Source organism: Haliotis rufescens, unplaced genomic scaffold (genome assembly GCF_023055435.1).
Source record: "Haliotis rufescens isolate VD_foot unplaced genomic scaffold, xgHalRufe1.0.p SCAF_42, whole genome shotgun sequence".
Classification (NCBI taxonomy): Eukaryota; Metazoa; Mollusca; class Gastropoda; order Lepetellida; family Haliotidae; genus Haliotis; species Haliotis rufescens.
Window position 1 is genome coordinate 750,237 of NW_025964135.1, and position 16,875 is coordinate 767,111.

General features: G+C 43.7%; 1 protein-coding gene across 1 annotated transcript; it reads right to left on the minus strand.

Annotated features, from left to right (window-relative positions):
• Positions 1-381: 381 nt before the first annotated feature.
• On the minus strand, positions 382-16,432 carry LOC124119995 (transmembrane protein 201-like). Its single transcript, XM_046482717.2, has 10 exons — positions 16,254-16,432; positions 13,500-13,617; positions 12,569-12,739; positions 11,491-11,667; positions 9,090-9,328; positions 7,300-7,500; positions 6,657-6,859; positions 6,042-6,170; positions 4,037-4,789; positions 382-2,293 (listed from the first exon to the last, which is right to left on the minus strand). The coding sequence occupies exons 1-10, from the start codon at positions 16,328-16,330 to the stop codon at positions 2,205-2,207; spliced, it is 2,157 nt and encodes a 718-aa protein (XP_046338673.2). The 5' UTR covers positions 16,331-16,432; the 3' UTR covers positions 382-2,204.
• Positions 16,433-16,875: the final 443 nt, after the last annotated feature.

Here is a 16,875-nt window from a genome sequence, read left to right on the forward strand (position 1 = left end):
TGAGTGAGTGAGTGAGTGAGTGAGTGAGTGAGTGAGTGAGTGAGTGAGTGAGTGAGTGAGTGAGTGAGTGAGTGAGTGAGTGAGTGAGTGAGTGAGTGAGTGAGTGAGTGAGTGAGTGAGTGAGTGAGTGAGTGAGTGAGTGAGTGAGTGAGTGAGTGAGTGAGTGAGTGAGTGAGTGAGTGAGTGAGTGAGTGAGTGAGTGAGTGAGTGAGTGAGTGAGTGAGTGAGTGAGTGAGTGAGTGAGTGAGTGAGTGAGTGAGTGAGTGAGTGAGTGAGTGAGTGAGTGAGTGAGTGAGTGAGTGAGTGAGTGAGTGAGTGAGTGAGTGAGTGAGTGAGTGAGTGAGTGAGTGAGTGTGGGAGGTTTTACGCCGCTTTTAGCAATATATTCCAGCAATATCACGGCAGGGGATACCAGAAATGGGCTTCACAAATTGTACCCATGTCGGGAATCGAACCCGGGTCTGCGGAGCGACAAGCAAATGCTTTAACCACTAGGGTACCCGACCGCTCCTCTGAGTGAATGAGCTGATGTAATTATTGAAGCTATCAAGAATGCACCCTGGTTGACGGCATAACCTACGTCTGGGATTGTAAAAGGGATTTTTCAAATAACATTTCAACCCTCAAATGACATATACCAATAGAATTACATAAATTTTGGATCTGTGAAGATCCAGGATGGAATAGGTCTTCAGTAACCCATGCTTGCCGTAAAAGGCAACAATGACTTCGTATCCCAATTGCGTGGATCGATGCTCATGATGTCAATCACTGGATTGTCTGGTCCAGACTCAATTATTTACAGACCGCCATCATATAAAATCATAAAAAAGGCCCCTTAAATACAGAATTTGAGGTAAACATGGAAGTCACCAACAAGTGATGGAAAACTATTACTTTTTCTTGTATTTCACAGCCCTTGGTTCCCATGGAAACATGTGATACCCACAGTGTGGGGTGACTAGATCATGTAGATACAACCTGACTTATCAAGTCTTTTTCTGTGTTTTAAGGGAATTCCTTTTGACATCAAAAAAATATTTTCCTAACAATTTGTTTAAAAAAAAAGATAGGTATTTAAAGAAATAACCTACTTCAATACAGCACAAGCTTATATGACTAATTAGGTGAAGACCATGTAGGGTCTGTTACCATGGTAATTACCAAACAGAGAAGAGGAATTATTAACACCTAGCACTTGTACCAGAAGATCGTTACAAGAATGTATCACCACTGCTATATAAAAAGATATTATTTGGGGGGTTTAAAATGATAATACATGATAGCAAAACAGTACGTGTGTTTTCGTTTTAGGCTGTCATTAGGACTGACACTGGTAATGTCATGATTGTCAAACATTGGGTACCCTGTACTTCTGATGTGTCTTCTCTGCTCCTTCACTGGAAACTTTCTCTCCAATCATGACCAACAATGTCATCAGTCCAGTCAATCATGCCGAAAATTGGCATCTGTCAGTCAATCATGGCCAATAGTGGCATCTGTCAGTCAATCATGACCAACAATGTCATCAGTCCAGTCAATCATGCCGAAAATTGGCATCTGTCAGTCAATCATGGCCAATAGTGGCATCTGTCAGTCAATCATGACCGAGAATGGCATCAGTCCAGTCAATCATTGCGAAAACTGGCTTCTGTCAGTCAATCATGACCGAGAATGGCATCAGTCCAGTCAATCATGACCGAGACTGGCATCAGTCCAGTCAATCATTACGAAAACTGGCTTCTGTCAGTCAATCATGACCGAGAATGGCATCAGTTCAGTCAATCATGACCGAGAATGGCATCAGTCCAGTCAATCATAACCGAGAATGGCATCAGTCCAGTCAATCATTACAAAAACTGGCTTCTGTCAGTCAATCATGACCGAGAATGGCATTGGTCCAGTCAGTTACCAAGAACTTGCATCAGTCCAGTCAATCATGACCAAGGATGAATGAATAAATATTGCTTTACGCCGCATCAGCAATATTACAGCTATTCACGGCGAGCAATCATGACCAATATTGACATCTGTCCTGTCAATCATGACCAATAGTGGCATCTGTCAGTCAATCATGACTATAATGGCATCTGTCCTGTCAATCTCGACAGAATGGTATCATTCCAACCAATCACCCTGAGAATAAGTGACTGTCTGTTGTCATGAAACAACCATCTCAACACCAGCCACCACTGTTGTATCCCTCAGCTGTTGGTGTACAGGTACCCCACCAGCACGGCATTCCCCAACACACTGGCCAACAGCACGGCCCCGATTCCTAGCATCTTCAGGTCTGTAAGGGAAAGTATGAAGGGTATCACAAATACATACAGAACATATAGACAATCTCATCCCAGTGTCTTTTGATATCAAATATATCAACACAAGTTGAACAAGAGTTTGCCACTAACGTGGCTATATCCCCTGCCCCTGTTGCAGAATTTATGACATAATTAAATCTAAACAAACCCTAACCTTTTTTAACCGAGGTGGAACTTGTCATGGAAATTGTAATAACAAGAAGAGTTTGGAACTTAAGTCCATCTTGCTGCCATGGAAACGTAAAAAAATAGAAATTTCTAAAATTTCTAAATAGCAAAGGGCACCAGATCAGCATGTACCTGACAGACCTGCAAATTTGGTGAAAAAATATTGAACGGTTTATGAGTTATACTCCGGAAACAAACCCTACCCTCACAGAACCCAAGTCCATCTTGTTGCCATGGAAACGAAAAAAATAGAAATGTCTAAAATTTCTAAAATTTCTAAATAGCAAAAGGCACCAGATCAGCATGTACCTGACAGACCTGCAAAGTTTGATGAACAAATATTGAACGGTTTATGAGTTATGCTCAGGAAACAAAATGTGATGGAAGGACGGACGGACGGACGGACGGACGGATGGAGCCCGTTTCTATATCCCCCGCCAACTTTGTTGGGCGGGGAATAAAAAGTGGAAAAACTTGAAGGCTTCCCGAGGAGTTTTTCCACTTTTAACAATGAGTGTTGATATATTTGATATCAAAAGACACGAGGGTGAGATTTTATTTATCATCCAACATCATTCTTCCAACTATTTCAATTGTAGACAGCTATAAGCAGTGTCTTAAGTGTAAAAAGTACTGCTAACAGCTTCAGTAGCAGAGCCATTAGTGATGTCATTTGATTGTGACATCACAATGGTCTCACCCAAGCGATATCTCCTGTTGGAGCCAGTTTTGGATGATAAATAGTATATCACACAAAAAGGACAAGTACTTGATATTCAACTCCCAACTACTTTTACTTCATGCATAAAAGACTAAAATGTCATCTACATGAGTGTGTTAAAGTAACAAGTCTTACACAGGTTGGAACAGTGTGCCGGGGTGTTTCACAACATTTGTTTCTTTGTTTGTTGTTGTTACTGCCGCACTCAGCGGTCTGTGAATAATCGCGTCTGGATCAGACAATCCAGTGACCCACATGAGCATGGAGCTACTCAAATGAGACACGATAACATGCATCAACAAAGTCAGCGAGGCTGACCACTCCATCCCTTTAGTCACCTTTTACGACAAGCGTAGGCGCCTTTTACGGCAATAATGGGTTTCTGAAGACCTCTACTACCAAAGAATCACCACAGGGAACAGTAAATATGTTTGCAATATTCCAGTTATATGACAACAGTCTGTAAATAATGGTGTCTTGCCCAGAGAATCCAGTGATTGACATCATGAGCATCAATCTACGCAGTTAGGATCGATGGCATGCATCAACCGCTTTTAACAGTATTCCAGTTATATCACGGCGTGTCAGCTTAATGTGGGAGGAAAGTCCAAAGTGATGCAGATCTCGGACGTTTACCATTTCATTGAAACCCACGAGCATGGGTATGGGGCTGACAAACCTAGAAACATAATCGGGGCGAACCGGGATTCGAACCCACAATCATAGGTTTGTGGGGTGCCCAAGGGACTCAACACTGCACAGCGAATCGCGGCACCTTGGACGACTGGGCCACCCGTGCACCTCCATAGTGGACTCCCATACTTACTGCTTGGTTTGCTGGGCTCGATGATGACAGTACTGTCCACCAGACAGTCGGACGACTTAGTGGAATCATCTTTCACCAGACTAGTTTCCTCTTCAACTGACTGAACATGCCTCTGCCTCAGCTGACCATCGTCCAGCGATGACACCAAGGTGTTGGGAGTCAACACACAAGATACCTCTGTCCTCACATCAGTGGACTTGACCGTACTTGCGTCAGTCCTCTGAAACACATTATTCTCTATCACAGGGACAGAACCCTGGTTGTCCAACTCTTGCATAATGTTCTGTTGCCATAGCGACTTCCTGATGGGCGTATTTGGACGAGAGGGGCCTCTGTAAACATCGGTTTGGACAGCCTGCTTGGGAGATCCCTGAGGATTTTGAGAAGTGAATTTACACTGGGCCAGTTTATCTGGAGATAGATGTGTCTGGCCAAACTTAGCGTGCTGCCACAGACAGCTGTTTCTGAGGGGTGAGGCTCGTGTGGAGCTCTGCTCCGACACACTGACGTCAAACTGCCGTGTTGAGCTTGCCTCGCTGTCCTTGTTTCTCTGCCATGGACGTTGTGCTGCTGTGTTACCAGAGATCTGAGCGTTGAAAAGAGACAGTCTCTCTGTTGTTAGGCTCTGTTCCAGGAAGGGATTATCCGGTGCTTGATTTGGGAGTTTTGGAAACTGCAGGGACTGTCTGCTTCTTGAATCAAACGCTGGGTTCATGTGAAGGGTTGGTCCGCTTGAAGTTCGGTTAAAGATGTCTGCCAAACAGAGAAAGAAACCTTACAGTATTGTAACATTTCTGATTTATCAAATTTGTAGGAATCCAAACTAACTTATGTCCTGAGTTTCCTTTTCAGTCCGCATATTCAGTGTTTTACCAAATGCCCAATAACGCTTCCTCCATGCATGCAACTAGTGAATGGAAGCCAAGAGTCACAACTATTTCTGGCTGATTGAATCATTAAACCTAATAAAGAACATGATCCATGCTGACATTTCTATTCTAGATCGGAAAACAGTCATACTTTAGCGTCAAAGGACGATTTTCTTCGATTTTCAAAACATCCTCTACAACAAAGTAAAGAACTGTAAGTACATGCAGTGACACAACATCAGTGGAGCCAGTCTGGGAACCCATGTTAATGCCTTGGACACCCAGCAATTCTTACTCGCCGCTTTTAACATTTTCAAGTTATATCACGGCGTGTCAGCTTAATGTGGGAGGAAAGCCCAAGGGATGCAGGTCTCTGACGTTTACCACTTCGGTGAAACCCACGAGCACAGGTATGGTGCTGACAAACCTAGAAATATAATCTGGGCAAACCAGGATTCAAACCCACAATCATAGGTTCCAAAGGGATGTAAGTCTGCACAGTGCCTTAGGTGACTGTGCCACGCATGCCCCTCAATTATAACTGACTGCCTTGGATAGATTCAGGTAAATTCCTGATATGCCAGCTTTACTATTAAACAAAAGGACATAATAGACAAACTATAGCAATATGAAATAATCTGCTTATCCTTAACTTACTTTGAGTAGTACCTATAAACAAAGAGTCAGGAGACCCCCCATCCCCGCAGCTCCACTGCCACCCTCACCTCCCACACCCCCCACCTCAGCTCCCACACCCCAGCTCCACCTCCACCCTCACCTCCCACACCCCAGCTCCACCCCCACCTCCCACCCCACCCTCACCTCCCAGCTACACCTCCACCCTCACCTCCCACCCCCCCAGCTCCACCTCCACCTCCACCTCCCACACCCCAGCTCCACCTCCACCCTCACCTCCCACACCCCAGCTCCACCCCCACCTCCCACCCCACCCTCACCTCCCAGCTACACCTCCACCCTCACCTCCCACCCCCCCAGCTCCACCTCCACCTCCACCTCCCACACCCCAGCTCCACCTCCACCCTCACCTCCACCTCCCACACCCCAGCTCCACCCTCACCCCCCACCTCACCCCCCACCCCCCAGCTCCACCCTCACCTCACAAGTTCGTCTCCTACCTGTTGGCGTGGACGAGGTCACACGTAGTCGGGCTGGGCTGATCAAGGGGCGAGGCTGCCCCAGCAGTGGACGGGGGAGGGCACTCAGTGAAGTAAAACTTGCCTGGCTGCCCGTCATGGAAAACATCCCTGTGGAGTAGGTGTATAATTAGGGCTGGCTCTCAACACAGATCATAGAGATCAATAATCACTAACTAAATATCGATCAATTATCAATATACATCGGAGAAGTAACTTCAAGCAAACATGGAAGAATGTCCTGAAAAAAATCAGCATACATGTATTTTATGCCAATGGTGAGCAGTGACACATTTATGCATGGATTACTTTGTGGACATTGAGACAACAAAAACAGTAACAACCTTTTCTTTGTCTCTTAACAGCCACAAACGTGCAGACTAATTTCCGCTAATCTATGGCAGTTAATAGAAGTTGGACACTCAGACCCCGCGACAGTTTCAGGTTAACTTGACAGCTATTTCAATCAAAGGAAGCATTCATACAATGCCGTTTTCATACTCCTTTCATCATGAGTGTATTTCAAACTTATAATGTCCATGCATCTCCGAGTAGGTAATAACCAATACTTTTTCATTATAATTATTTTTCCTCTACCTGAATCACTTCTCTTCATCTGAGTAGGTTTTGACCCAAGGGAGAATGCTTCCATCTCAAGGTCAAGGTCATCCAAAGGTTCCTCTTTGACCCTTGACACAGGCTCAGGGTCAGGTCGTGCCCTCCGACTGGTGCTGACTGAGGATATGGCGACTGTCTCCGCCTCACTGTGGTAGCTGCCTGTGCTCTTGTCCAGCGACAGCCTGCACATATATATTGTAAAGAACTGTATCCCCCAGACTGGAGATTGTGCTCTCAAAACAGAAACACTGCTCTTTAATGAAACACTCACTTTGACATTTTAAACATTATCAAGGGCACAGGGAGGTGAGTAATATATCACATTTTTAATAACTGGACTCATTTAGGGCCATATAGACATCTCTGGCCAGCATGACCCTTGACTCACCTCCTAAACGTCCCTGTAGCATGCATGACCCCTGACACCTCCTAAACGCCCTGTGGCCAGCATGACCCTTGACTCACCTCCTAAACGTCCCTGTGGCCAGCATGACCTTAACTCACCTCCTAAACGTCCCTGTGGCCAGCATGACCTTAACTCACCTCCTAAACGTCCCTGTGGCCAGCATGACCTTGTCTCACCTCCTAAATGTCCCTGTAGCATGCATGACCCCTGACTCACCTCTTGAACGTCTGTGTCGTGGCCGTGGTCCTTGTCCTGGTGATGATACAACTGGCCAGAGACATCAGCAAGTTGACACCAAACAGGACCGTCAGCACCTTGTCGTCGACGAGCCGAGGTGACAACAGAGTTATGTCCCTTGTGACCACAGCAGCACACAATATCCAGGTGACGCTCACCACCACATCTACCAGAAACAGTCTGTAACACAAGAATGTCAACTGTTGCCATGGTAACAATAGGACCAGCTCAAAGACAGGCATCAAGGTTGTCTTCTTATGAAGATAAATGCTCCTGTCATTTTAAAATTGCCTGCAAAAGTCCAAACTTCTCTCCAAGCATTAGTAAACAAAGAAAAAAGTAAGCAGGGCTCACTAACATACCCTACTTTGACCCCAAACATATTTCTAAAGAAGAGAATTATGGATGTCAATTATTTTATTATGAGGAACACAACTCACTCCTTACTCCATCAGGTGAATGAATGAGAACAGGCAGAGAAAGAGGAATCAAACCTGGGCCTTCAGCATGATGAGCGAACACTTTAACCACAGAGCTACCATTCCTCCCCAAAATGTAAACACCTTAATGCAGTAACAACTATGTTGTGATCATGGTGATAGGCAAAACAGTTTCTTAAGAAATATTGGGACAGGAAATAATCTTAACAGGAAATTAGGAAGCTATGTTCCAAAATGGAGAAAAGTGAAAATATATATGTACCTGTAAGAACAACAAAAGTAATAAGAAAACAAATGTGGAAACTTAACAGGGGAAGCCAACAGATAATTGGTGCTTATAGATGGTTAGCAGTGGACAAATGGAAACCAACACTGAACAGTTAATTGGCTCTTAAAGGTGACAGCGAGGGACACCTGGAAGCCAGCTGGATAATTAGTACAGACAATAATTACAGCATGTAAACATAGTCCTATTTTTCAAAAAAAATAATTTTGTAATTATCACTGTTTATGTACTTCAGATCTCTGAAAACATCCAGATAAATCTCTGTCAAGCATATTCCATGATTTTTGGCCCCAAATGCATTTCCAATAATCTGTTGAATCAGCATTTTTGCTGTTTAATGATGCAGTCAGCTCGTTCCAGTCATTAGTCATCTGGTCTGGACCAGATGCAGGAATTGATGTAATGATTTCTTTGATGTTTAACGCCACACTCAGCAATATCCCAGCTATATGACAGCGGGCTGTAAATAATCGGGTCAGGACCACCACGGTACAATAACAGACAAGAGACCATGCTTGACCTCCTGATCATTAAAGGGACCTCTTTTAGCCTGAGATCGCAAATTTGACTCCGCAATATTAGAGCTATAGGATGGTGGCCTGAAAATAATTGATGGTGGACCAGACAATCCAGTGTTTGTTTGTTTTGTTTGTCCGTTTGTTGTTTAACGCCACAGTCAGCAATATTCCAGCTATATGATGGTGGTTTGTAAATAATAGTCTCGACAAGACAATCCAGTGAATGACAACATGAGCATTGATCCACGCAATTGGGATCGATGACATGCATCAACCAAGTCTGTTTGGCACCTCATACGTCAAGCATAGTCCCCTTTTACGGCAAACATGGGTTGCTGAAGACCTATTCTACCCAGATCTTCACAGGTCAGACAATCCAGTGAGTGATGTGATCATGGATTAATGCTATCATATATGTGGACACGCCATTGACGACACCCTAATACAACCAGCATGCTGAGGACAATTCTGACCAATCCCCATGGGATGGAATCCCAAGTCGTCATGACAACCAGCAACACAGACCTGTCCTTCCCGATGAGAATCTTGGACATGAGGCACAGACCGAGGCCGGTGTAATGGAGGGCCTGCTGGTAGGGCCGCATCGTCTCCGCAAACGTCAACAACGGCCACACGTCAGAGAGCATGCTGGGATACTGGGCCAGGCTATAGGCCAGCACCAAACACGCACACAGCAGAGAGGTCAAACCGAGGAGATCACCCGCGTTGCCGTACGTTGATGAGGATAGCTCTGACATACCATCCTGAAAGTGTAGAATGTCAGTGTTAATGTTATGAACAGGAGTAGGGGAGCCTAGATTCAAAGCCACTTTGATCAGAAATTCAGTCATAGCACGGCATGTCAGTTTCATGTGGTGGGAGTGAGTGAGTGAGTAAGTTTGGTTTTACACCACTTTAAGCAATATTCCAGCAATATCAAGGCAGGGGACAACACAATTGGGCTTCACACAATGTACCCATGTGGGGAATCGAACCCTGGTCTTTGGCGTGACGAGCTAATGCTTTAACCACTAGGCTACCCGAATGCCCAGATGTGGGAATGAAGCTTAGATGATAACCACATGAAACCCATGTGAAACCCATGTGAAACCCATGTGAAACCATTGCGAAGTTGTGGGGACTTAGTGACTGGAACACCAATAATCATGATAATGTGACGAATTATGTCATTTTTAAATTTTTGTTTTATTTATATTTACATTTATATATGCACAGGATTACAGTGTGTGACCCATTTGTTTGGGTGGTGACCATGGTGATGCTGGGATGTGTTCGGGTGAATTGTTTTTAGAACCGGGAAACTTTGTTCAAGCATGTTTCCACATAGGAATAGAAAGAAAGAAATGCATAGTGTGAGGTAAGTGTATAAGTGTATAAGTGTATAAGTATGTTGTGATCCACATCACATTATCACCAGGGCAGCCGAGTTACAGTTCTAGCACAGTTATGCCCCTTCTTCTGCATGTTCTGCGTGCGTGTGTATACTGTGCGTCCTTTGATGTCATACAAGGAAACCAGTTTCCACATTTATGGTTGTTATAGTTTCAAGAATGGCATTTGTCATCACTGGTTAAGACAAGCATGTCAAGTTCCAGCTCCTTCGTCACGTGTTCATCTGGGGAGATGAAGTTTACAGTAAATGAGTGAGTGAGTACAGCGCTTTTAGCAATATTCCAGCAATATCACGGCAGGGGCACCAGAAATGGGCTTCAAACATTGTGACCATGTCAGGAATCGAACCCGGGTCTTCGGCGTGACGTGCAAATACTTTAACCACTAGGCTACCCGACCGCCCCTAGTACCCCACTTGCATCAACAGTGGCCACCTGACTAGCAGGCTGATATTGTAACTCTTGAAATTAACGCGAACGTTGATTAAATGCAAAAAATATGAGTGGTCTGTGCTCGCATTGACTAATTAACATTATTGATTAAGTAAACTAATAAATGGTGCTATTTGCTGTTTGATTAGATTAGGTAAGGTTGGTTCAAGGTGAGGATATATATCATTCCACTGGGAATGAGGGGGAAGTCATTTTTGGCGACCTGACCGCACCTACAGAAAATGGCAATACAGTGTCAGAATTTAGGAGCATGGTCTACAGTGCAAATGTCAAAGATTAGAAATTATAACACCACAACAACAGAACGTGTTGAGTCCCACTAAAAACTACACACATACCAAATTTCATCACATTTTGAACAAAAATGGCTGAAGTTTTCCCTTCGAGTGACGGATGGAATGTGTTTTCAAATCATGCAACCTCGAAACATTTAACAGAGGGTATTCCGAACGACAGTTACAGGTTTTCTGATTCTACCCATACAATCTAGACCATCTATAAGCCATTCCAGAATGTTCTTTTTATCAGTTTTAAAATTTTTAATCGAGAATACGTCAAAATACGTTTTGAAGTGTATTCGCCAGTTTGAAACTAGTGTCGTAAAGCTCGAGAAACCTGCCTTCTGATTGGCTAATGTCGATTTCTTGTCAGTCATTTCATTGGTAGGTCAAAGTTCACGAAAGGTCGTTCTGACGTGACCCATTATGGGATGTCCTCAGATCTTTGTTTAGCGATAGCGAGAACTAAGATCTGATTTTAATGAGATTGCTTAACATGGTGACATTTCAGCTTCAGTGTGTCAGGGCTTTCTGAGAAGATGTCAACAGATGCCGACAGACACTGGACAAGTAGGCCTTGATATAATCTCACTTGACTTTCACTCAGGGGAGATAGAACAGTGGAGTTGTTGACGGGAGTTACGACAGGGGAGCTGTAAACTAATGTAATCAAGGACTGACATGACAAGCTAAAACATACACTCTGGCTCCGAGGGGCTGATTCAATACATCTTTAATCTGACTTGACCATATTGACCAACGTGTAATGTAATTTCAACTGACCATGTGCGTCGTCTGTGATGTGTTGGACGTGTCGGAGGTATTGGCGTGAAGCTTGGCCCTGAGAGCATCATCCTGCTTCATCAACTCATGCTCCACGGTGACCTTGCAGGGGTCACAGAGTTCATAAACCCTCTCCAGGTGGTCCTTGTAGGCGTCGATCTCAACGTCATAGTTGTCCTGAACACAGAATACACGATTTATGTCCTGCTTCAGGTTGTTTGTGTTTGTTTATCGCCGCACTCAGCAATATTCCAGCTTTATGACTGTAAATAATCAAGTCCGGACCAGACAATCCAGTGACCAGAGTCGCCTCTTATGACAAGCATAGTCTGGCCTTATATGGCAAGTATAGGTTGCTGAAGACCTATCCTACACCGGATCATCATGGGTCTCAGTTTACGTACGATGATGACAAGAATTTCAGGAGAGGTGAAATGTGTGTGTGTGTGTCCGCTTGTACTAGTCCGTACTGATGCCCACTGAGATACCATGCCGCAGTTTAACATGAATACCCCACTCAGACACACTATACTGACTCCGAGCCGACCAGTCCTTGTTTTAGCCCCTTAATGCCGAGCACCAGGCAGGGTAACAACAGTTACCATCCTTTAATGTCTTTTGGTATGATGTGCGGGGATCAAACCTGGGCCTTCCACCCTCTGAGCGGACGCTCTACCACAAGACCATTGAGGCGTTCCTCGAGCAACATAGTAGATATTTTATTACAGGAGTGTTTGTTTGTTGTTTAACGCCGCACTCAGAAATATTCCAGCTATATGACAGCAGTCTGTAAATAATCGAATCGGGACCAGACAATCCAGTGATTGACATCATGAGCATCGATCCACTCAAATGGGATCGATGACATGTATCAACCAAGTCAGCGAGCCTGATCCCCCGATCCCTTTAGTCGCCTCTTACAACATGCAGAGTCACCTTAATACAGTAGCTAGTTGGGTTTAATGCCATGTCTCGTCAGGTAAAATCAAAAGTGGGCTTGTAGAAAAGAGGCCGCAACTGACCTTGTACCACCGATTACAACCATGGCCACGGCACTTTCACAGAATCCCCTTCCTACCTCATTCATGGGCACGAAGCTGGCCAGCTGTTTGACCTTGAGCAGCTGGTTCTCTTCACATCCGTTACAGAGAGCTGAGGAGCTGCCCAGATACTCCTCCGGGCTACAACCAATCCCGTGGTTCAGGTCCGACATGTGCTGGGCCGGTATGTCCTTGTTGTAGTCTCCTGCCTACAACAGTAAAGTGAGTGAGTGAGTGAGTGAGTGAGTGGTTGGCTGGGAGGAGTGAGTGAGTGGCTGGGAGGAGTGAGTGAGTGGTTGGGAGGAGTGAGTGAGTGGTTGGGAGGAGTGAGTGGTTGGTTGGGAGGAGTGAGTGAGTGGTTGGTTGGGGTGAGTGGTTGGGTGGATGAGTGAGTGAGTAGTTAGGGGGGGGGACCATACTTTGGTGTACCCTGGAATGGGAACGACAATGCAATGTTAAATTTTAACTCACTCACTCACCAAACGGGACAAATGTTTAAAAAAAAAAAAGATATATAAATAAAACAATATTGAAAACAACTTGTGCTGTGAGTGAAGGAGCGAGTATGGTTTTATGCGCTTTTAGCAATATTCCAGCAGTATCACGGCCGAGGACACTAGAAATGGGCTTCACACATTGTACCTATGTTGGGAATCCAACTGGGGTCTTCGGCATGACGGAACAAACGCTTTAACCACTAGATTAATGCGAACGTGAATTAAATGTGAAAAATATGAGTGGTCTGTGCTCGCATTGACTAATTAACATTATTAATTAACTAAACTAATAAGCGGTGCTATTAGCTGTTTGATTAGATTAGGTAAGGTTGGTTCAAGGTGAGGATATATATCATTCCACAGGGAATGAGTCGCATTGATATTGAGTGCATTTTTGGCTAGGGGTCAGCAGTCATATTAATTTGGAGATGCATTAATTTCAAGATTTACAGTTTTCATGGAGTACACTTACTTTATCAAAGCCGTTGTACTGCTCACAGCCGGGACAGTCCCAGCAGTTGCGGTTCCCGTAGGGCACCACTGTGTCACCATTGCAGAACCAGCAGTTCACACGCACCGGGAATCGGGGTCTGGGAAAACAAGGAATTAAGAGCGGTGACAGAAGAACAATAACAGACATCTGACCAGCGCCATAACGTATCAGATGACTTCATCATAACTGCCTTGTCCAGTCAAAACGGACAAGTGACGTCAGATTAAAAAGTAAAATGATTCTTTCAGCTTTATAGTCATTAATTAGCATGTTGACACACATGATATACATTCACGCATGTATAAATACCTAAACATACATACGTGTTTCCACACATGGTACGTACACGACGTACACTCATGATAAATTACTTATTGTGCATCACACACAAACTTAGTTCTGTTACATCAAAGAACCATTGCGAACCACACTGCATCAGTCGCAGAACACCACTACACTCATTATCACGAGAACCAAATCAGCTGGTCACATCAAACGGCGTTCTGTAAATAATAGAGTCTGGACCAGACAATCCAGTGATTGAAAACATGAGCATCGATCCATGCAATTGGGATACGATGACATGCATCAACCAACTCATCGAGCCTGACCACCTGATGCCGTAAGTCGCCTCCTACGCAAGCATAGTCGCTTTTTACGACAATTATGGGTTGCTGAAGGCCTTTTCTACCCAGGGTCTTCACGGGTCATTTGAGGAAGCATATGTGCCTTAGACACTAAAACTCTTTTAGTCCCCTTGGTACCAGCACCATTGAGCTAGGTGCTTTATAAATTAATCATTATTTATAATATTATGTGATCTTCTTCTCAAACAGTATCGTGATCGTATGAAAGAAAATTTAGGGCTTCTTAATTTCTATAAACAATGGAATAGAACTGAACATGCTGACTGAAGTATTACCGACAATGTAAAAGCAAAGTCGTCTATAACCCTCTCTGTCACTACTCAAACTAAAGGGAAGTAACTCTAGTCTGAAGCTGCCGTAATCCTTGGTATCATTATCAACAAAACACAAGTTGGAAATTCTGCACATCATTAAGGTTTTATTTATAACATTGAAATTCTTGAAACTGTTCATTGTTATTCATTAGAGCTGGGAGACTACACCCACTGTGTGATCCAATATGTATCATGGTACCTTACACACGTATCACGATACTTGCATGTGCTCTTATCTGTGCTCCGTAAGCCATCTTTTTCATAGACAGTTATGCCAAATACCTGGCACACTGATGATTTACAGTTGGCAGTCTCAAGTATGGCACAATGGACGTATCACTATTAACTTTCACTACCTATTAGGGTTGGTGTTAGTTTTTCAAAGCAAACATTTAAGGTGATAATCGATATTTTGTACTTAGAGTGCGACCATGATTGACACTTGTATCAAGAAGTAAAGAACCGTGATCCACAGATGCATCGTCCCACCACTATTATGCATTCTATGTATATCATCAGCATCTTTAGGTACAAGTTTAGGGCAAACAACTGCAGCATATCGATATTTCGTCACACTCCGAATGTAAACACAACTCATCAGCAATCTATCAACAAATCAACCATTTACTGTCAGGGCAACTGAGACTAGATGACACCAATGAAGCCATTAAACTTATCCACACCTAATCACTAGCGAGTTTATAAAAAAAACACTTAGTTTTGAAAGAGACAAAATTACAAATGAAATGGTGGTACAAGGGAGAGTGCACAACGCACAGGTCACAAATTCGGCAAAGTTAGAGGCAGAAAGAAGATGGATGAATGACCAAGTACGGCAGCTCGACTCCTGTGGGTTTCTGGGCTTCGTCCTGCCCCACACTGAAGCACATGTAACACATGTGGTGTCTCCTTAGGCAAGAGACTTTGTTCGGAATGTGCTTCTGATCACCCAGCAGTGCATGGGTACCAAGTAGGATCAGATGTAGGTGACTGTTAACCTTCTAGCTCCTCACAGGCAGCTTGGGTTGTATACTCCCCAGGGAGCTGAGAATGAAAATCAAGTGCACACGGGTCCATTGATCCGGATACTAATGTAGTGCTTTGAGCATGCCTTAATTAGGTTGTGGATTCCACCCATTATAATTAGTATGAAACACAGCCCCAACCAATCGACCATTTCAAAGAGAGTCACATGTAAATCAGTCAACTGGGTTCAGACTTCACATATTGTTGAGATGTTTTCTAAGACAATTGGTGAGATATGTCGTGTAATCTGGCAAGCCTCTATGCCAGGTTCTATGTGATCCATGCATACTTTGTATGTACGAGTCAAGATGCCGTCTTTGGTTTCAATCTAATACTTCACTCTTCTGTTTTAACCAGAGAAAACTGTTGTCGTGATTAAACACACTGCTTTGTTTTTGACTTGCACCCACTACTAGAAAGGAACACCACCAACTATGAAACGTCTGAATTTTAGCGATTAGTATGGCTCATAGTTATAATAGGGTGTGTGTATACATTTTATACACACATCCTACCACACTAATCGCTAATATTTGAACGTTTCCTGATAGAAATGTCGGGAATTAGTTCGCGTTAAACGCTGATTGGGGTAACGAAGCTGTTGGAAGCGGAGGGCGGTAAATGTGCCGCTTTCGGCGACGAGAACCTTGTCTAGTGGAAAATACGTCACAGAATTTTACAAACACCGAGGCGGGAAATTCGATAACCAGACGTGTTTTTGCTGTCAATTTCGAAACAAACCGCACCTAAGTATTTTGTAGGCACATGCTGCAGCGAGAACACCACCTCCACCAAATCCAGCAACCGAGACCCAAGTTTCCATTCTAAATCTACGACTTGACCACTTCGTAATCCTAATATTCTGCCGGCAAACTTCACGTGCCAGTAAACGGAAGTGCACGAGGAGGGGTTATTGCACCAAAAGCGACATCCGGCGAGGGATCATTCGTTTACTTCAAAAGTCAGTCTTGTGAAATCACACACATGTAAGAATGGTATAAACGATATAAGAGCTCTATATCTGATTTAACACGATGCAATACATTTTGAAGGTAGAAGAGCATACTCTTGGGACGGGGTCAGCTAAAACTTTCAGAGAGGTGTGATGTAGGGCCGCAGTCTAAAACAGCACCTTAACAAAAACGTCCCCGATTTTTTTCTGGCGAAAACGGCACCTTTCTTATATTTTATTTATATTAAAGATAAAAACGATTTATGATAGAGTATTTATGCTTTATTTTTGGTAACATTTATTCTACTTTTGTCACCATTACTGTATAATTTTGAATTTTTTAGATTATATTATTTTCTATTTCTATTGTAATTACTTTTACATCAAAAAGTAATCACACAGTTCCCTGTAATGAT

Bases quoted from the DNA above. Each gene is read 5' to 3' on its own strand.
- LOC124119995 (XM_046482717.2), bottom strand. From the start codon at position 16,330: ATGGAAACTTGGGTCTCGGTTGCTGGATTTGGTGGAGGTGGTGTTCTC. The intron at 13,618-16,253 runs GTGCGGTTTGTT...TTGTTTTCCCAG, and splicing joins TGTGCCTACAAAATACTTAG to ACCCCGATTCCCGGTGCGTG. The intron at 6,171-6,656 runs GTAGAGGAAAAA...CCTACTCCACAG, and splicing joins GATGAAGAGAAGTGATTCAG to GGATGTTTTCCATGACGGGC.